Source organism: Callorhinchus milii, unplaced genomic scaffold (genome assembly GCF_018977255.1).
Source record: "Callorhinchus milii isolate IMCB2004 unplaced genomic scaffold, IMCB_Cmil_1.0 Scaffold5, whole genome shotgun sequence".
Taxonomy (NCBI): domain Eukaryota; kingdom Metazoa; phylum Chordata; class Chondrichthyes; order Chimaeriformes; family Callorhinchidae; genus Callorhinchus; species Callorhinchus milii.
Genome location: NW_024704746.1, coordinates 12,605,485 through 12,626,853, shown reverse-complemented (window position 1 = coordinate 12,626,853; position 21,369 = coordinate 12,605,485). Strand labels below are relative to the sequence as shown.

Below are 21,369 nucleotides of genomic sequence, written 5' to 3'. Positions count from 1 at the left end.
CTTGTGCTACCACGTGCGTACTTCATTTTCAGTCGTTCTCTAAGTAGCCTGACTTAATCGTGAAACCATCTTTCATTTTACAGCCAGCATAAAGGGCCACTTTTGGTTTCTATTTGTGAGACCTATGCTACTTTATTTACAAAAGACAATCCACTGACTGACATTTTCAATCAATTGCCTGCTAAACCAGAAATCAATTTGGTCTACTCACCTGTGCTGGTGGGAAATAATTTCAGGTAGTTAAAATATATCACTGTACAATATTTTAAACAGATCAACTGTGTAACTTTTAGGGACAGAATTATAAAAATAAATTGCAAAATACAGTATAAAATTGCAGCATCATAAAAAAAGTATGTTTTCAGTAACACTGAAAGAACAAACTAAACAGATCTGACAAACATAGTAATGTCCTTCAAATTAATCCAACTCCCTGTGCATTTGATAAAAAAATCACATTTTAAAATACCAATACACATACACATACATTTCAGAAGCAAATATTTAGCTTTAGGAACAAAAAAGTTTTAAAAAGTCTCAAAAAATTTTTTTTCTTGTTTTTAATTTTGAAAATACTGAACTCACCTCCAACTACTAAAAGCCTCTCAATTGAATTTTAAATTATCTAAAACGCCATCCTTTTTCCATTAAAATACATTCATACTTATGTTCACGTATACACTCTTTCTTAAACGGTATGTATACAAGTCCACATTTTGTAAAACTTCCAGTAAAAAAACATAGAATTGTACTACCATAGATTTTGTACATGTAAAAAAGAAATTTAACATCTGACAATTGAAATCGACACTGCATAAATCTCTTTGAAATACAGATTGAACATTAGTAGTTACATTTATAGAGCTCAAATTGTCATCACTCGGTTTCAGTGGGAGTTAAGGGTCCATTAACAGGATTTTTTGCTGATTGCTTATCATTAGTGTGTCAGCCTCTGGCTTTTGTTCCTCTGCAGGCACCTCAGACACCTCTTCGCTTTTCCCATCTGAAACTTGTTTAGACTCTTCCTGAGGTGTTTCGGAGATTATTTCTACAGTGGTTTGCAGGGGGCTTTCACTGGATTTTAATGTCCCATTCTGCACTGGGTAAGTGCTAGCAATGGTATCATACAGGAACTCAAATTGTTCCTGTTAAACAAACAAACAAACAAACAAAGACACATACACACACAGAATCAAACAAAAGTTAGTTGATATTTTTCTCTTTCAATTTCTATTTTTTTTTACCTGCTTTAAATTCCCCCTTAACTTCAATGACAAGGAGTGTTTTCTGAAGAAGAACAATCTTATTGATCATATTTAAGATCGTAAATGATATAGATGAACTAAATCCAAATGATACATTTGGAACAAGGAGATTTAGAGACTCAAGATCAGGAGAGAGAAGATATCTTGACACTTCAGATTACTTGACACAGAGAGTGGACATCTATGTTGAATAAATTAGCCAGATTGTGTCAGTAAATTCATTAGGGAATTAGAAAGCAATTTGGCAAATAAATTGATTTGAGTAAAGTAATTCTTTTTATTTAAAATTTTATATTTAGCAGCTTTGAGAGTCTCTCTGCATGGATACATCTAAATATAATGTGTTTGGTTGTAGTACAACGGGGACTAGGTGCACTGGTATCTAACAAGCCAAGACGAATATGCGGACTATGCTACTTACGAAGGTAAGGATCATTCCTGACCGCTGTTTACGCAGTAATTTGACCATGTAGAAAACATCTATTATATTTTCAGTATCTGCACTGTCCAGGAGATTCCACAGAGCACAGAATATTCCCGTTAGCTTGGCTCCATCACTGTAAGAAATGAGAATTTTACTGTACAACAATCGTAAAACGCACCTTTGCATTAGACCACATGTTCCGATTACTATACATTCTTGTACAATGTGGTTACAGGTCATAATCTATGGCTGTATGATAGCATTCTTCCCACCATTCAGAACATAAGGATGATATTTTACAATAGATACATATATTACATCTGCAGTGTGGGATCAGTGGATGTCTTTCAAATATTAAAATGAAAAATGGGGTCTAACAGTTGATTTGAACCAGCAGGAGGTAGAAATAGTCAGGCCATAAATTTGACCTGGGTTCAGATTACAGCTGAGGGCAACCTTGACACTGTTCCAAGTAAAACAGGATGGCGGGCATATTGCCTGCTCACATTACACGTCACACAACAGGAGCTGTCGGCAGTGTGTGTACTCATGGTGTCATCTGCTATTATGTGATTGACATCATCGGTTCCCTGGGGGTTCTGGCAATGGAACACACAATGATGTTAACACACAGCACACACCACAGTATCATGATGTGCATGAAGTCATCACATATTTACGCTGAACACTTCTTCCCTCTACTGGATCCCAAGATCCTGCGTGAAACAGCCTTGTCCTGTCGGAACTCAATGCCGAGTGAGCGAACGTTTACAATCCCATTCAGAGAGATGGCAAATGTAGGTGAGGGAGAGGGTAGGAGAAATCACAAGGCCCAGTGTGTTTTTCTGAGGCTGAGGGTAGGGAAATGGAATGATAAGGTTGAATTTGATTCATTTATTTGGGAATTAGTGAAGCTAACATTGAGTGCCTAAATTGGGAGAATGGTACTTTTCCCAGAATTAGCATCTACCCATGTTAAGCAAAATGTTACCTAACGCCCCCACCCAAAAAAAGAACAGCAACCTTATATTGATGCTCATTGTCTTATGAAAATCTGATGCTCAATAAGAGCATGCAGCAGTACTAGGAATACAATGAGAATCAGTACAGCACGTAACTCGCAGAGGAATGGGTTACCTGCAGTGCACAACAATAGGTGGTGCAATGGCTCTGTTGGGCCCATTGGGCTTCGGCAGCTTTTCCTTCAAGGTCCTTATCACCTCGATGAAACTGCTGGGATTCTCGGGAAGGTCTGAGTCAGTCCACTTGTGATAATGGTACTGATAAACTTTATGAGCATCTTTTCTCTGAAAGAAATAAATAGCGCCTCAGCAGCTAATCTCGGACCACGAGACGTTGTTTATCACAGGAGACAATAAGGAGCCAGACATTCCTCCTCCGCTCAAGCAAACACCAGCCGGCTTTACGTCCATCTGTTGGCCGCCCGATCTGCTCACATCATTAACGAGCAAGCTTTTAGCCATTTGACCCCCACTCCATCCTGGAATCCCTCTAGCTTGGACCCTACTTCCCCACTTTTAAAACCAGATTGATCTCTTCAACCTCTCAACTTTTCCCTCTGAGAAACATAGAATATTACAGCACAGAAGGAGACCATTTGGCCCATCGTGCCTGTGCCGGCTCTTTGGAAGAGCTACCCAATCAGTCCCACTCCCTCACTCTTCCCCATACCCTCTTCAGTTCCCTCGCTCCACCTCCCCTCACCCCCCACCCACACCACCAGTTGTACAAAGTGCTTTGAGACACCCCCAGATGTGAAAGGCCACTTATATACATTGTATTGTAATTGTATTCATGCTTGGGAAAATAAACAGCACACTATTAACAGCTCCCCGTTAACTGACTGCTTCCAGAAATGTTAGGCTGCTGTCGGCAAAGCTAATCTATTACAAGGATGCAATAAAGCAAAATAAATGCTTCTAATCCTGTTGCACTACATCTGGAAAATTGTATGCAATGTTTGTCATTCTATCTTCCCACATACTCTCTATGGTGGAACTAGGACTTCGATAAGCCAGTTAGCCTGGCTCACTTCACAATAAATCCTGAGATGTCTTTCTGACGTGAAAGGCACTGTACAGATGCAAGGATTATTATTATTATAATTGAGCTTCGAAGGTTCACAGCACTATATATACTCACGCAGGATGGGTTACCTGGGCACTGATCATTCACCAATTTAGGGAGGGAGTGGGAGCATGGCACAGAGCACTCCAAAGAGTAGAACGGTCCAGAGCAGGAAGTTTACCAATGCCTTGTTTTAGCTGGTTAAACACTTTGAGGTCTCTAATACCTTGGCTCTTGACAACCTGGGCAATATGTTCTCAATGTATTCCTCCAGGTAATATTCATGAGTTCTAAGCATGAGTTAAAAGACTCCTAAGCAAATCAAAGGAGTTCTACATGTTTTTCTTTGCTAATCTATTCATTACTGCAAAATGCCAGCCACTTTTGTATTTCAGAGCATTATATACACTATCAACATGTTCCTATTTTCTATTCTCCCTCCTTTAAGTTCCGGGTTTTAATAGCTCTTAAAATGGAACCTTAATGATATTCTGACCTAGTTGAAGTGTAAATTCTCAGCTGTGTGAATTAATTTTTTCAGGCATTCCCTGACCTGTGAATCTCCAAATGCCGTTGACTCCTCATTATTGCCTATATAACACCTTCCTCCAATGACACCTAATACATTTCCAAAACTGCTTCTTTCTCAGGAAGCTTTCATTGGCAAACTGATAATTAGGCTAAACAGACAATATTCAACAGATTTTTCAAGGCCCAATCTTTGTTGCAATTTACACCTTATATTCAATGCCATCTCTCATGCTAGTCCGATACTTTGCAACAGTAAAAGGTGGTAAATATTCCCCTGTAAGGACTTCACTCAGTTCTTGGCAATTGGTTTTGAAAGAGATTATATTTATTTCATTTATTTGAACCTTCTTATACAGCTGAAAGTAGTTTTATCAATTCAATCAAATAGACTGATGGAAATTCAATAAGATATTATAACTATAATAACCCTTGCTTTTGAGATAGCACCTTATCACATCGTCAAAACATCTCAAAGTGCTTCTCAGGATTTACTGCAAAATGAAGTTACTGTATACTTTGGAGGTGAATGTAAAGATCAATTTACACACAGCAATGTCCCGCAAACAGCCATGAAATGAATGATCAATGTTAACTGGAGATTTTTGGCCAGGATAGTGTCATGGGATCTTTAACTTCCACCTGAACTGGCAGACGGGACTTTGCTTTAATCTTTCATCTGATATATGGGACCTCCGACAATGCAGTGCTCCACCAGTATTGACTGGAATGTCAGTCTAGTGCTATATAAGCAAAAAGTCCCAATGTGGGGCCATATCTTGTTTGTTCATAGGACCACAAATAGGTTTATAGGTTGCAGTATTCAAATTGGATTAATTGTGCAGATTATTTCAAAAACAGGAAGTTATACTAGTCGTACGTATAAGACTGTGAGCTTTACCTTTCCGTGTTTTATTTCAAAGGTACGAACGATAAATTCTGGACCATTATTGCATTCAGTCAGCTTAACTTCTATATCGTCGTAGGTTTTGTCCTCCTCTCCCCAGTACTCTGTAAAGTCCTAAATGATTAAAAATATGAACTTACGACAAAAGTAATGAAACACAATGCCATGTATTTTGCATAGATTTGATATCAATGGGAGAAACAAATATTGCACTGGGACAATTCAGATTTACAAGTGCTCCTTTTTACTCATAACATCATCTCTTGCTCACCAGTGAAATGTTAGCACCTTTGGTTTAGAATGGACTGTACTCCTGAGACTTGTAACTGTTAATAAAAAATGCAGAGTTCATCTTTGACACTTACCTCAGTATCCTCTTTTAATTTAGACAACATGACAATGAAGGCAGTCTTTCTCTGAAATACCATTTGCCAAAAATCAGCAATGGTTTCCTGCAGTGGAGTCTGAGTGGCAATCAATGCTTCTGTATACCAATATCCCTAAAAGGTAAAATATATGGTTGAAGGGGAGAAAGAGAGGAGGTAATTCTGTAATCCTGTAGATGTTATTTCTATGTTCATTCAAATACCAAGTACACTGAAAACATGTTATGAATTAGTCCATTTATTCTACATTTCAATCAGCTCCTTTTGTTTCAGATACCAATACACATTAAATAAAAATCTTTGGGCTGTCTTGCAAAGAGAAAGTGCAAATGGCCTTGACATTTCCGTTCTGTCCCAGCAAAGTCCCACTTTTTAATGCAGTAAAATTAAGGCTGGGATTGCAGCCCATCCCATTGGAAGATGCTCCATTCCTGAGTACAGGTCAACAAAAGAATTTGTGGTTTGTTCATGGAATGCCGTTTGTTCATGGGGGAAAAAAGGAAAGGTGAGATCTCTGAGATTTGACTGCCTGAAATGGGAAGCAGTGGAATGGAGCCACACACAGTTGGAAAATACCAAACTCATCTACTGGTCTGTGCAGTCAGTTGTTCTTAACCGGGGTGGCACTTGGGGTAATAAAAATGACTTTAGTCCTGAAGGGCAAGGGAATGCTTTTTGCACACTGCCTCTTTTGGTCTGTAAAACATGCATTTCTTGCACCAGTACATACATCTATAAAGGAAGCATTGATGTATTTAGTGCATTCATCATCGTCATCATCATCAGAGGAGGACAGTTCAGAGTCGTTTTCACTTTCTTTGCTTTTCTCATCAGCCAGCTTGACGGTCACTCTGTTGTATTCAACTGTAAAATGGGAGTTATTACAAAGCATATGTTCATCATTCAAGCAAAGCCTGGAAATAAAGCACAATGCCCTCTCTCTGTAACTTTCTGTAAGTAATCAACTGTCCACAGGAACACTGCGCACCTTAGCATTTGACATAAAGAGCTACACAGAACTACACCAAACATTTCCTGGTTCTGAGTAAATTACGTGAAATCCTTTGAGGCATTTCAATATGACACAACATGACATATTTCAATATGATACATTCTGGGACGCTACCCTGTATGAGGGGCACTATATAAATGCAAGCTGTTGGTAAGGTGGTAAAAGAATGCAAGCAGTACTTAGCAGGTAAGGTAAAAGCCAGGTAGTAAGCCCTGACAAAACAACTGTGGGAAATTTTAACAGATTTTGCACCACCTTTAAAGCTATTTTTCTGAAAGTGCATTGACCAGGGAGATGGGGGAAGGCTTTGAAAACATGGTGGGGGGAGGGAAATCAAATGTTTTCCCTTAGGATGCACACTGCCTGCTGGAAGTGGATCCTTGCTGGAAATTCTAAGAGGGGATTCATGAGCAGCACTATTTAGTCTGGTGCAAATAGATTAGTGCCATGAATGAGAACAGAAGATGAATGTATTCATATTTTATTTGCATATTCTATATACTAATTTATTAATGTACAATTTTAATCTCCACAGTAAATTACATCATTAAGATCATTTGTTTCAAAGTATTTTCTTCACAAACATTGACTGGGCTAAGCCAGCAACTATGCTGGTGGTTACTTGGCTCCCAGTTGCACGTTTGAATCCCAGCCTTGATTATCCCTAAGGACAAACCTGTCTAAGTCATCCTTGATTTGCCTGGTTATGAAATGGCACTGGAAGCAGCTTGTGGAGAAGCAAATGGTCCCAATGCATCCCACCCCTTTGGCAGAAGCAAGAAGCACAATTTTGCAAAGCTTGTAGAAGTTATATTTTCTACGGTTGCTACAGGCATGAAAAGAAAATTAAATAAATTAATCAGCTTCAAGGTTAATGAGGCAACTTGGGGCTTTATTCATAAGCAGCTCTCAGCTGCCTTACATGCACCTCTTTCAGTTTTGATGAGATGTCAAGACGAGCTGATCACTAAGAAGAACAGTCCTCTTGCTACTGACCAGAAGAAGCACAACAAATGAACCTTAGAAAAAGCAAGAGGCAAACTTGATACTCACATGGAATCACTGAAACGGAATGATTTTTACTTTGATTTTCGGGCAATTTTCCAGTCTTCTTTGATTTTGCATCATAAGATGGGATTCTCTGAAAGATTAAATTTGGGATTCAATCCTTATAATTTCACATATAAAGAAATACAACAGTTTGTTTATATCACTGAATAATATGAAAAAGATTTAACACTCCCACCCTGTTCACTCTAACCATATGTGGCTCCAATGAATAGTTCTTCCAAAGCTTTGCATCGCATCCACAGAAACAACAACAAATTACATTTACATAGCGCCTTTCACGTTGGAAGGATGTCCCAAGGCACTGGATGGTTAAGCCTAACTAGCAAACATCCAAACACAAAATAATTCATCAGTGTTTGACTGTGAGACTATAGGTTGTTTGCCTATAGTAACAGCTAACAGTTACTATAGCTGTTACTATAGGCAACTGTAGCTGTTGCCCTTTTCATTGCCTCTCAAACACTCTAACAATAATCTTTCTAATTCTGTTAGAATATATTTCAATATTGCTTTACATTGCTCTCCCCTCACATAGTTCAGGAACCGTAAAATAGTCGACAGTTATTTTGTTAGCGTGTTCTTTTGTGTTACAACGTACTTCAGTCTTGTTTTGCTATTGTATTGTCTTTCTATAGACAATTGGAATTACCTCCTGAAATTCATCTAAGCAGATCGTAGGCTGTGCCTCAATTCCCGTGACACACATATGCAGCCTGCTGTCTTTTGGATAACAGCGTTCGTATGAACTCTATAGGTTTAGATGTTACTTGCAATTGACTAACCTGGAATTCTGCAACCAGCATGGATGGCTCAGAAGCCGGGTCTTCCCTTTTCAAATTAATTAGTTCCTTGGGCAGCTCAGACAAGCAGATTTCGGTTTCTCCAAAGATATAGTGCTCCAGCAAAGCCTGATGGATGAGGATATACTGAGCCTGCAATGCAACAAACATTTGTTGAAACACTTATGCATGAGTGAAGATCATCAAATTCCAAAAATGAACTGGTTTACACTATGTAAATAATTCCTATACAACAACAACCACCACCAGCTGCATTTATATTGTGCCCTTCACTTCTTGGGAGCACTTTATATATTAACGTCTCTAAGTTGGACGGTTGTGGGTTCAAGCCTTACTTTCGGACATTGAGGTCATAGTCAAAGCTGATGCTTCAGTGCGGTGCTGGGGAAGCGCTCAGTTATCTTTACGATCAACTTCTGGCCGAAGGCAAGGTCAAAAGGGAATGTCTTCAGTTGGGACTTGAAGGAGGCAAGAGAGGGAGTGAAGCAGAGGGATTGTGGGATAGAGTTCCAGACTGTGGGGGCAGAAATACCGAATGCCTGACCACCAAGGGACCTGAAGCAGGCCGTTGTCCGCTGAGCGAAGGGAGCGGACAGGCTGATATGAGGTTATGAGGTTGGAGAGGTAGGGACGAGCAAGACCATGGAGGGCCTTGAAGGTAAGAACGAGGGTTTTGTACTCGATTCTCTGAGGAATGGGAAGCCAGTGAAGCCAAACAAGAACAAGCCTGGTGCTGGAGAGGGCATGAGCTGCAGAGTAGGGGGGCAAGGAGGTGGAGCTGGGAGGTGAGGAGAGGTGTAGGGATGGAGTCAAGGGAGCAGGTGGTGGGTTTCATATGGGAAATGATGGAGGTGAGCGAGGAGGGGGAGACAGGGTCAAAAGTGTGGAGGAATGGATGGTGGGGGGCTGGAAGGAGAGTGGGAGGTGGGGACAGGGTGCCGGTAAAGGGTCTAGAGGCGGCAGAGCAGATCACCTCGACTTTGGCCTTGAGGAAATCCATCATCTCCTCGCATCTGGCTAGTGTACCAGGGGGATTTGAGTGAATAGGAGGCAGTGTGGGAGCTGAAGGAGGCAAGAGTGTTGTTGATGGCCAAGAGGGGAGTTGTTTAGAAGGGTGACCAAGGAGGGTAGGTCATTGCAGGAGGAGGGCCAGAGAGGTAGGAATTCAGATGCAGCGGAGAGAGCATGGAGGGGGATTTTTCTCAAGGGGCGGCAGGAGATGCACGTACCTCAACTTGGACCATGAGACAGCGTTGTCGACGAAGCCCAACAATATAGCCATAGATATCCACGTGACCTTCAGCCTCAAGGCCTTGCATCATAGCATCAATCCCAATGTAGCTGCCAGTGCGTCCCACTCCAGCGCTGTGAAGCATTAGCGTTCAGTTAGAAACCCTTAAATGCAAAAGCCAATCACACATAGCAGTGTCCCACAAGCAGTGGAGGATTGAGTGATCAAATTATTATTTATTTATTTATTTATTTGTAGGGATTATTACTCCTGTAAAGCAATACACCAATCAACTAACAACTGCAACCGGGATCCTACTTACTGCTAGGCAAACAGTGGCGTTTGGAGTATAGGAAACTTGCCCAAGGTTTTGCCCCATCTAGAATCGAACCTAGATCCTCTTGCTTGTGAGGTGCATGCTCTAACCAATATGCTACAGGACCCCACTGTGTAACAATCACTATTATGCACATTATTGCAAACAATAATGCTTAGTCATACTCTATTTCACTTGTGAAAGGCAAAATGTAAATGTTTCCTTTGACAGACTGTACGTTTACAAGACGGGAGTTTGTTCCCCTGTTGTTTGATAACCAGGATGATGAGCAGGATTTTCTGTGTGTCTTGAGTACAAAATGCACAGCTCTACCCTGCTTGGGGGCACAGCAATGTAATGTAACAAAGCACTGGTTACTAGCTCTGCTCCCAAAATACGTTCTTGTTTCAAACTGATAACTGGAGTATAACTTCAGTGCAAGGGATAGTGAAACCTGATGCAAATCAAAGGACCTGTTATGCTTAGGCTAGTTGGTTTAAAGGTTTGTGTACTGTTGCGCCAACAATATCTCTGAACAAAGAAGAAATCAGGTGGTGTGCCACAAAACAACTCTGAGACATGAGATAATTAAATGCAAGTTAATTTAAGAAATTATTTTCAGACATTGAAACAAAGCTGCATATTTCATGTTCCTCATTACCTGCAGTGCACAATTATTGGACCACTAAAAAAGTTGCTGAATGCGTTAACTCTCCGACGTAATTTCAGGAGGAGTTGTGGATCCTCTGGGACTCCATGGTCTGGCCAGCTAATGAACTGGATGTGAGTAACTTCTCTGTCGGTGGGCTTCTCCTTCTTCTGAAGAATAACAGCAAGGCAATCAATTAGTTATCTCATCTCTCAGCAAGGAGCGAAGTAACGGTGATCGCAGAACCTTCATTAAAAGAATTTCCACAGCACAGAAATCATAAGGAGCTTATTTGAACTTACGTGTGAAATGAAAAGTTTGCGGACAACATAGTCAGGGCACCACTTTTCTTCATTGATTCTTATGACCAAATCCCCGAAGGATTTATTCTGTTCGTCCATAGATGGCCAATAATGAGCGCATTTGGGCTTTTTTTAAATAGAAAACATAGATTATTGTGCTAACTGGATTCCATAGATTTTATCTGGCAGAACAATTAAACAATATTTTGACATTAAATAATTTCACATTACAAAGAAGTTTATGACAAAGCGGAATGGAGTTTGGAGCGGTGAATTCCTCCATTCAGTCTTACTGAGATATATCAGAAATTTCAATAATAATAATCCCTACATTTGATATAGCACCTTATCACATCTTCTAGATGCATCAAAGCGCTTCACAGAATATACTGTAATGTGAAATAACTGTATATTTTGTGGGAGAAATGTGGCAGCCAATTGCACACAGCAGTGTCTCACAAACAGTCGTGGATTGAAGTGACCAATTTATTATTATTATTTTGAGGAGAAGGAATTATTACCCCCGGAAAAGTGATTTGCCACTTGACTAACAACCAGGTTCCTACTTACTGCTAGGTAAACAGAGGCGTGTGGAGTAAGGAAACTTGCCCAACATTTCACCCTGCTGGAATTTGAACCCAGGTTTCTTGCTTGCAGGGCGAGTGCTCTAACCACTGAACTACAGGACTCCAATATTCTGATATTGTTCCCACTGCAGTCAAGAGCGGCTCTAGATATTCACTGGCACAAAACTCTTGGAAGCAGTAAATGCTTGAGAAATGGGGAACTGAAGTGAACTAGATAAATACATAAAAATACATCAACCTTGAGGGTATGGGGAAATAGGACAGGTAAATGGGACTGAAAGAATTGCTCTTAAAAGAGCCAGCATAGCTACGATGGATGGCCTTCTTCTGTGCTGTCTATGGTTCAATGGTTAAATATCCAATTCGAAATCTTCGGCTGCCATATTGAAGACTGGTGACGTGAATTACAAAGAGAAGATGTGTGGAACCTGAAATTTACCCGGTTTCCTTCCTCACAACGAGTCACCATGACAATGATCGTTGTCTTCTGCTCCCAGACCATTTTCCAGAAGTCATTGCTTGTCTCCTCCTTCGGACCTGAGAAAGGTGGGCATGAGAATGGAGTATAACTACCAATGATTCATTCACTAAGTTGCCCCTATTATTCAACTTTATTGGCAACTGAAACAGCATTTTTGCACAGAACTGAATTTACCTTGGGCAGCAATGTATTTCCTGAGTTCGTTGAAGCCCTATGAAAGATAGAGTGGTTACTGATGAGATCCTTAATAGCTAAAAAACACTGCTTCATTTAAATATCCATTTAATTAATTTAATAATGTGACTCCTATTGTGCAGACTTATGCACAGAACTGTCACTTAAAACTTTTGATCCAGGTATAATACTTGCTCGTAGTACTAGTTTTACACTTAACATTAAAAATCGCACATTTTCCTCACAAGGTATTTTACTTGAAGCTTCAAAAGGACAGAAAAGAACTTGTGTGAGCTGCCATGTTCGAAGTATTCACTTACATCAATGTAACTGGCGTTGATATAGTCTGAGCCTTGCACTCCAGACTCAGGCGACAGTGAGACACGGTTGTGATCGTCTGTCGTGAAAACAGAGCTAGTTACTGGAGCTTAATTTCAAAGTAGATTTAAAATAACAAGGCAACGGCTTTTCAATATACAACAATTCAATACTTTCAACCAACAGGAAAGTTTTAAGCCCAGTTATATAATAATCTTTGCATTTTAATAGAGTGCCTTATCATGTCGCTAAGACCTCTCAAATTGTTTCCGTTAAAGGATTGTGTTTCTTTCTTCTTTCCAAAGTTAAGATTCTTTAATCAATGACAAAGATCTAAAACAAGTAACAATAAAACTGTATTTACAGTTTATTGAGTATATAAATATGTTTCATGTTAGTGTTACTGTTCAATTTAATCCGGAACACAATGTTTAGTACCAACAATGAATAATAATGTCCAGTACTGTAGTAGAATGCTATATAACATTTAAATTACTGTAAGAGAGAAGTGTTCAACTCATATAAAACATCCCCTAAGTCATGTATATGCAACAACTCATACACTATGTGCCATAATTCATATAATACATGAGAAATATAATAAAGAGTAATATGCCATAATCAGGCAAATTAAGTTGGTTATCATGCACTTTGGGGCAGAATTTTCATCTGGATGTAGATTTATTCAATTTTTATAGAGCATTCAGAATTTGTCAAATTGTTGAATTCCCTCTCAACTTTTCAAGTTCGTTCTCTGTAGTTCTTAAAAGATCGGAAAGAAATGTGGCTCCAAGTTAAGGCTGTATTTATGAATATGCAAAATACTGGATGCTCTGAAATGCTACAAAAATAGAATGAATCTTGACCCAGATGGAAATTTGCCCTGTGTTCACTGGCTGTAACATTTTATTGGTCATGATAACTGCTTCCCCACACCCCCACCCTGAAAAAGGTAAACAGGCTGATTTCCACATAAGTGAGGCATCATTGTGCCCAGAGGCAACAAAAGACTGAATAAACTGAATAAACTCCAGGCTCACAGCACTCTTATGTTTGTCGATATTATATTTCGTATTCAATTTAGGATATAAAATTGAGTATCTTTGACAAGTAGAAATGTTCACTTTAATAAATGTATTTGTGAAATTCAAATGCAAGGCAAAGTACTGTGCTACAGGTACAAAGAGCTCTATTTCCAGATTATGTTCAACAAAAGATAATTTGTTGATCAAATCTTCAGAGAGTTCATTCAAACAAGTACTATCTAATCCACACACACATACCCCCGCTATTGTATTCTTTATACAATGTTACTTTTATTTAGGCCTTGGTTTGTGATTTTTTTAAAATCACCAAATCACTTTCTGGCATTGTGCTACGTATACACATACCTGTAATTATTTAGGAATAAATGCAATATACCCCATAGCTTTTACATTGATCAGTTGATCCTGTTACTTACATGGCAGGATGTCAACATATCGATTCTTGATTGAATTGTAAGGTTTGCGTGCCTCCTTGACAGGAAATTTGTTGAAAACCCTTGGAATGCTCTGTAATTTTTAATGCGTAATTTTTAAAATCAAATCATTCTTGTCTCACTTTTAAAGCGACATTTCTTATTTGGCAGGTTCTAGACTTGGATTCTCTCTGAAAGTCCACAATCATCTCTAGTCACATCTCTAAACAACTTTCAATTCTGTGAAGCACCCTTAAACTTTAAAAATAGATATTGTATCATATCAATGTAAAGATATTCTAACTATGAATCTTCCAGAGAAAAATCAGCTTTGGTTTTAGTCAGACAATAAAGGATCCAGCTGTATATTCTTAAAAGTCACTCAATGCAATAAAATAAAGCATAGTAGTCATTTGTGTAATGGTGAGACACACTGAATCGTAGGAGAGGTTAGGATGTGGAGAGAAGACATTTCTTGAATTAAAGGATAGAGAAAGGAGTGAAACCAGATTGCTCTTGTACAGTTATTGGCTGCAAAGAGATGGGTGTAGACACCTAACTGATAATAACCGAGAAATGGACAAAAATAACTACAGATGGGTGCGAGGGAAGAGAAAAGCCTAAATAAACATGAAGAAATGGAACAACATCAGTGAACCAGCTACTTTGATCTAATGAACCCAGTATGGACATCCTGGAAATGAGCAGAACCTCTCATTTACAACTTTTGAAACTAATAGTGTAATTCTGCTTGAGTTCTGGGTTTGGTTTTAGTCTGTAAATTGCTTATTTATTGATTTATTTATTGATACTGTACTGAATTTATAATAATACTTACATTAGATAAGCACTCCCAGACTCTGCCCCACGTGAAGGGTGCTATATAAAATGCATGTTATTGTTGTTGATATAGTGCCTTGTCCCAAAGCACCTCACGGGATATGCTGTAGAGTGGTGTGACTGTGTGTTTTGTGGGGGAACATGGCGGCCAATTTGCACACAGCAAGGTGCAGTTTTTATGACATTAGCAATTCAGATAACAAATAATAATAATCCTTGCATTTGATATAGCACCTTATCACATCTTCGAGATGTATCAAAGTGCTTCACAGAATATACTGTAAAGTGAAGTGACTGTATATTTTGTGGATCAATAGACCAAATTATTTATTATTTTATTTTATTTATGCGATTATTGAACCCAGGTCCTCTCACTTGGGAGGCGAGTGCTCTTACCACTACGCTACAGGATTCCACAAAATATACATACCTGGAATTCAGCTAAAAACAGTCTTGCTTCATCAGCCTGTTTACTCCTGAATGCATCAAGCAGGTGCTCCGCAAGGATTGGTTCCACATGGAGCAGCTGCTTTTCATCATCTGAAATGGTTGACAGTGAGTAGATTGAGCAGAGATCAAGTGAGAATTCATAGGCATTTCTGGTGTTATTTTTTGTTTTAAATAAGGTGCATTAATTGTATTTGTTCCAAGACAAAAAAAAGTTTACAAACCATGCTCGATAAGTTCCACATCTTCATCACAATCTCTGGTTTGGAATGGGAAACAAGAATAAGAAAGTAAGAAAGTCAATAACAAGTGTAAGACAATATTTCATTCGTGAATGCGCCTTGTAATAACATCCCTTAATAATGACCATAATCCTATTATGTGGAAATGACGCAGAGTAGTTGGATTGAATGGTTGGTCTGTTTTCATGTTGTAACATTCTGTGTAATTGTTTTTGTATCATGCTATCCAACTAAATACCTAAATATTCAGCCTTTGACACTCACTGCTGCTTGATTTAATTTATTTCCAATCTTAAGCCCCCAGTTCAACAAGTGTTGCACATAAATACCTTGAAGATTTCTTCTGCAGACTGTAGATTTTCCAAAGGACTACGATCAGAGCTACTGAAGTTAGAATAATCAGGAACACCAGGAATCCAATTAATGCATTTTCATTGTCTGAAATATACAATGTTTCAATCATTTACGAAAAAGGAAAGAAATAATGAACAACTCAGCCCTCAATAATCAAAAGTATTCATGTGATAAATGCAGTATAAAGGGTGTTAGAAATAGTTGCATTGAAATCTATGATCAAACCAGAATTTCCTGTACCTTATTTAAACCAAAAATAAACAAAAAATATTTATTTCACATATTTAATCATTTTATGGGTTTAATAGTAATCTTAGTATTGTGCTTGATTTTAGGCACCCGACTTGTGATTCTATGAGGAATAAAATACACCACACTTTGAATGTATTCCTAGCTGGTTAATTCATCATCCTCCAAATCTGCTATCTACAATCCATCTTCCAACACCTTCCCCAACTTCAGATGGTGGTCATTCTTTTATACTCTGATCCTGTTCCCATCAATTGGTTAGCACGTGATCTCAATAATCCTAACATCAATCTTAGGAAGGATATATTGGCTAAATTGGGATTCCCGCCATGATTCACATTTGATAATGAAGGGCTTGAATTATGATAAGAAGCTGGATAACTTTGATTATATTCTGCAAAGCTGAGAAGGTTATATTGTGTGACTGAAGAGTTTTCAAATAATGAGAAGAAATGATAGGGATGACCCTATTATTCTGCATTTATTCTGGCTTCACTCTCGGAGGGCCAGCGATGTGGAGCAGGAGGCCCAGTTGATGCTTCCTGCAACCCCACATTGCATCAATGCAAGCTGTTAAACAAGAATCACCTAATTGTGTTGTTCTAAGCTTGCACCAAGGACATTTGTAGGACATGAACATCAGGTGTTTGCTTTTCAATCTTATTAAAGAAATGGTCACATAATAGTTTCTTTAATAATATTAAAAAATAGTCCACCAAAATCTTTCAGGCTTCACAAGGACCCACGAGGTACAGAATCCAGTGTGGTTTGAACCTGACATGTTTCTATTGCATAGGTGAAATTACACTGCTCCTAACACTATTTCCTCTATTATTATTTGTGCAACCTGAATCCCTGTTTATTAATTGAATACTCAATTTGACAGCAAAAAATATTCAACAAACTGAACTATTCATATAACCAGACAAAACATAAGAGGAGACTCAGCATCGCTTTGGGGAGTGAGGCAAGGGAAGGGGGAAGGAGTATAGGACCCTGATGATGTCCATACTTTAGTGTAGAAGATAATAATTTGGGACTGTGTTTATTTGGACTCAGGTTAAAAACTCAGGTTTTTATACGAATGATCACGGGAAAAAATATTAAATAAACCAAAGAATTTGTATATCTGGAATTCAATTAGCTGATCTATACTCTTAGATTAGGTGTGCAAATGGTTTGGGAATTCTAAATTCTATTCAATAAACCAAACTATTCAATTATCCGGATTTCACTGCATTGTAAGTGGTCACCGAAATCCCTACGATTCAGTCAAAAGTTGAAATAAGCATTTCCACTTACATGATGTAGCAAATGTTACTTTCACCCTAGACCCGTTATGTTTGGAATTGCTTGCCCACACCTAAAAGACAATATTATTAATAAAATAATACAAAGTATAATGTTTGTTTTATGTCAGACAACAGAAACTTGAAAGATAATTACCTGTATCGTATAAATGGTGTGGTAATTCAAGCCCGGAAATTTAAAATGACATTTTTCTTTATTTTGCAATTCACCAGAATTTTCGAGTTTTGCGTAAAACAATCCAGGTGGGCCGTTCAAGTCCTTTGGTGGGACACAATCGATTTGAATTTCATTGTTGGCGTTAAGCTGTTGATTTCTAATAATGATATTTCCTGGTACTTTAGGAAAAAAGAAACCATCATAATTTACCACTTTATGCCATTGAATTAAATTGAACAGTAAAAGTAACTCACCTTCTCCAATAGAAGGAATTCACAAACTAAAGTTGTGCTGGGCCATAAATAACTAGTTACTGATGTCTTATTGAGCTTTTGTCGGCAATACCGCATTTAACTCAATCTATTTATAGAGCAGGGTTCCCTCAAACTGAAGCGACAAAGTTCCAGTTGTTTTAATGGAATTTGGTGTACTGTGATACAAGTTGAGCCATCTGATTATAAGTGAACAGAAATTCAGTATATCTGATCATAATATTGCTTTAAAATGAGACTAGTGGGTAATACTGTGAGCCAGAGCTTTGATATGCTGGTATATTGTGTCAGCTACGACTGGAGTAGTCATAGCACTCTTGCCCCTGAGTCAAATGGTTGTGGATTCAAGCCCCACATCGGGATATGGAATCACATAATTGAAGCTGACACTCCAATGCAATGCTGGGGAGATGCTGCATTGTCAGAGGTGCCGTCATTCGGATGAGATATTAAACCGAGGTCCCATCTACCTGTTCAGGTGACTGTTAAAGATCCCGTGGCACTATTCAAAAGTGGGAAGGGAGGGTCTCCTGTCTGTCCTAGCCAACAATTTTGTGTGAGACATGTCTGAAGCGTTTTGAGTTGTCTAAATGATGTGATAAGGCGCTATATCAAACGCAAGGATTATTTTTATTATTATAATTATTTTGAGCCACTGTGTTAACAGGTCACGCTTCCTCAGATAACATGTTCCAGTCACAATAGGGGAGAGGGGAGAACAGGGTAGATACCAAGAAGACTTGTTACCAGGAATGGTTATTGAATTCAAACGTTTCAGAAACAGTTTGCTTGTGTAATGGGAGGAATTTAGGATGGGTATTCCGGAAAAATTAGATCAAATGGCTTGAGGTGCAACTTCATCCAAACCTCTCTTGTGAACTTGTGAAAGTTCTTTCTTTCGTGAAAGTACAATTCAAACTTCTCTCTATATTCCTCCTAAGCATTTTATTTCCCTTCTGTGGAGGTTGATTAAAGGAAACCAGAAATACTGCAACTACAACTAATGCAGCAACACTCAGGGTTTCCATTGAAGTAGAACAAGATGCAACTTCAATGAATAATGTTCTTGAATAAATCATTGCGGAATATTTTTGCATAAATAGGAAACAAATTCTCCAAATAAAATCTTGCAAACAACTAAATTAATTAAATATAGATTTGTGGGAAATAAGTTTAGTCAGTTATGACTCCAATAATTGAATACTTAACATCTATGAACTTTGCAATATTAGATGATATTACTTACCTCCTTCTGTTGTATTATAATCGGAACACTTTTTTGTATTTATGGAGTTGATGTTGCACATCAAGGAGGCCTTCAGACAGATATTATACGATGTGAATGGAGTTAATCCCTGACAATTAAATGTTGTATCGGTGGATTCGCAGGATGTTTCATTTCCGTTCTCGTCTGTAAAAGAAAGAAACTAATATTAGTTAGTTAGTTTGTTAGTTTTTTTCACCAAACTATGATCCCATCTGAAGTATCAACACTCTTTCAGGTGCTAATTGATCTTCTGTGACATCCTTTCTGGTTTTATTTCAAATCTTCAGCATTTCCAGTTTATCTTTTTATTTGCTTTCTCCAGGTAGATATGTATCATGCAACATGTGGCAGCAAGGTAAAGGTGCAGAGTGTTAGCATTATCTTTGGCTGTGAGCAAACTGAGCTGGATTTCTGTATTACTACTGCTGCTGTGGATCCTATTATGCAGGGTGAATGGAGTGAACCTACAGGATCTTGGATTACCTTCACAGCTGCTTCTCTTTCAGAAGGTTCAGCAGACGGAAATGCCGTAAATACATACAAATTAGCCTTTCGTCAGTTCTTATTTATTCTTAATAATAAAAGGTAACAGTCTGTCTCAGTTAGTAACACTCAGTTGTGAGATGGAAGATTTAAGCCTCACGTCAGAACTAGGCTAGGCTGGCACTTCAGTGAAGTGCTGGAAGACAGCTGCATTGTTGGAGGTGCTGACCTTCACATGAGATGTTAAACCAAGGTCCCACCTGCCTGTTCAGATGGATGTTAAACATCCCTTGGGATTATTACAAAAAAGGGAGTTTCTTCTAGTGTTCCAGCCAACAATTCTCAAAATAAAATTGGCCATTTAAGGACTTTTGGTGAGATATTGCTACGCAAAAATAAGCTGCTGTATTCACCTATAAAGGTGCCGTCACAACACTTTACAGTAATCCTGTGAAGTGCTTTGAAAGGTTTCAATTCTGTGATAATAATAATTCCTGCATATATTATAGTGCCTTTCACGTCATGAGAACATGTCAAAATGCTTTACAGAATATATTGTAAAGTGTAGTGACTTTGTATCTTGTACAAATGCGACAGGAATTTTGGGCACGGCAATGTCCCATAAACAACCATGAAATGAATGATCAATTTTAATTTTGGGGGATTGTCAGACTGAACACTGGGAGAAATTCCCTTCTCTTTTCAATAATGCCATGGGATTTCTAATGAACACCTGAACGTCTCGCCTGACGAATTGCACCTCCAACAATGCAGCACTGAAGCAGCATTGAACTGTAGAATCAGCCGAGATGATGAGTTCAAAGTCATAATGTGGGACTTGACCTTCTGACTCAGAAGCAAGAGTAATTCCAACTGATCCAAGCTGATAATAGAAGAAAAACAGTACTCGCAGATAAGAGAAACAAACATTGCAAAGAACAAATACAAAGTATATTTCTTACCAACATAAGAGAAGTTTGTCCGAATATTTAAATTATTAAAAGCCAGGTGACCAGAAATAGTCGTATTTGTTCGATTTGAAACATTAAAAGGTGTTTCAAGTGCTATAATAGAAACACATTTAGGATATTAGCAAAACAGTTGAGACTCCAATGTCTATATTAAGTTGAAGCGGACCCATTGTAAATTTGATAGGTGGACATGAGTCACCAAAAATAATCCACTAGGATTTGTATTGTTACAGTATAAGTCTTTCTTTCTCTCCATAGTGCTAATACTTCTCCTTCTCTATTCCTCAGTGCCAACCTTTCTTTTCCCCAGATCCCCCACACAGTGCCTGTCTTTCTTTCTCCTACCCCATCCCCACCCCCTACCCCCAGCACAGTGCCAGCCCTTCTCGTCTCAAAGTTCCCACCATCCTTTCCCCACCCACAGGGTCTCCAATGCAGTACTAAGCCTTTTCTCTCTCCTCACAAACAGTGAAAACGCTTCTCTCTCACAGTACCAACTTCTGCATCTGGTGACAACCTTCATATCTCACCCCACAGTTCCAGTACACATGCACTGGCATGCACAGCATACGCACACACACAGACACAAGACACGCTTATGCACACAAACAGACTAAATCCAGAGTCACCCAATATTTCCTTGCACTTTAATGCAGGGAAAAGGAACCTACTCCCAAGATGAATGCATCTCCTCCTTTTACATAGGAAATATAGAAAACATAGGAACAGGGGGAGGCCAATCAACCCCTCGAGCCTGTTCCGCCATTCTACTACATCAT

At 38.7% G+C, this 21,369-nt stretch overlaps 1 protein-coding gene across 1 annotated transcript in view; it reads right to left on the bottom strand.

Moving 5' to 3' along the window:
- Positions 1 to 557: 557 nt before the first annotated feature.
- The window catches only part of ptprc (protein tyrosine phosphatase receptor type C), a 64,570-nt gene continuing 43,758 nt past the window's right edge, over positions 558 to 21,369 (bottom strand). The window contains exons 14-35 of the mRNA XM_042335934.1: positions 20,582 to 20,683; positions 19,116 to 19,280; positions 17,577 to 17,776; positions 17,433 to 17,493; positions 15,857 to 15,965; positions 15,510 to 15,544; positions 15,269 to 15,378; positions 14,002 to 14,092; positions 12,542 to 12,618; positions 12,222 to 12,258; positions 12,006 to 12,103; positions 10,980 to 11,105; positions 10,690 to 10,847; positions 9,711 to 9,846; positions 8,464 to 8,613; positions 7,664 to 7,751; positions 6,329 to 6,462; positions 5,578 to 5,712; positions 5,207 to 5,326; positions 2,827 to 2,996; positions 1,687 to 1,822; positions 558 to 1,145 (exon numbers count right to left, since the gene is read on the bottom strand). Coding sequence (XP_042191868.1) covers positions 897 to 1,145; positions 1,687 to 1,822; positions 2,827 to 2,996; positions 5,207 to 5,326; positions 5,578 to 5,712; positions 6,329 to 6,462; positions 7,664 to 7,751; positions 8,464 to 8,613; positions 9,711 to 9,846; positions 10,690 to 10,847; positions 10,980 to 11,105; positions 12,006 to 12,103; positions 12,222 to 12,258; positions 12,542 to 12,618; positions 14,002 to 14,092; positions 15,269 to 15,378; positions 15,510 to 15,544; positions 15,857 to 15,965; positions 17,433 to 17,493; positions 17,577 to 17,776; positions 19,116 to 19,280; positions 20,582 to 20,683 — 2,687 coding nt within the window. The 3' untranslated portion in view covers positions 558 to 896. The remainder of the gene's footprint in view (positions 1,146 to 1,686; positions 1,823 to 2,826; positions 2,997 to 5,206; positions 5,327 to 5,577; positions 5,713 to 6,328; positions 6,463 to 7,663; positions 7,752 to 8,463; positions 8,614 to 9,710; positions 9,847 to 10,689; positions 10,848 to 10,979; positions 11,106 to 12,005; positions 12,104 to 12,221; positions 12,259 to 12,541; positions 12,619 to 14,001; positions 14,093 to 15,268; positions 15,379 to 15,509; positions 15,545 to 15,856; positions 15,966 to 17,432; positions 17,494 to 17,576; positions 17,777 to 19,115; positions 19,281 to 20,581; positions 20,684 to 21,369) is intronic.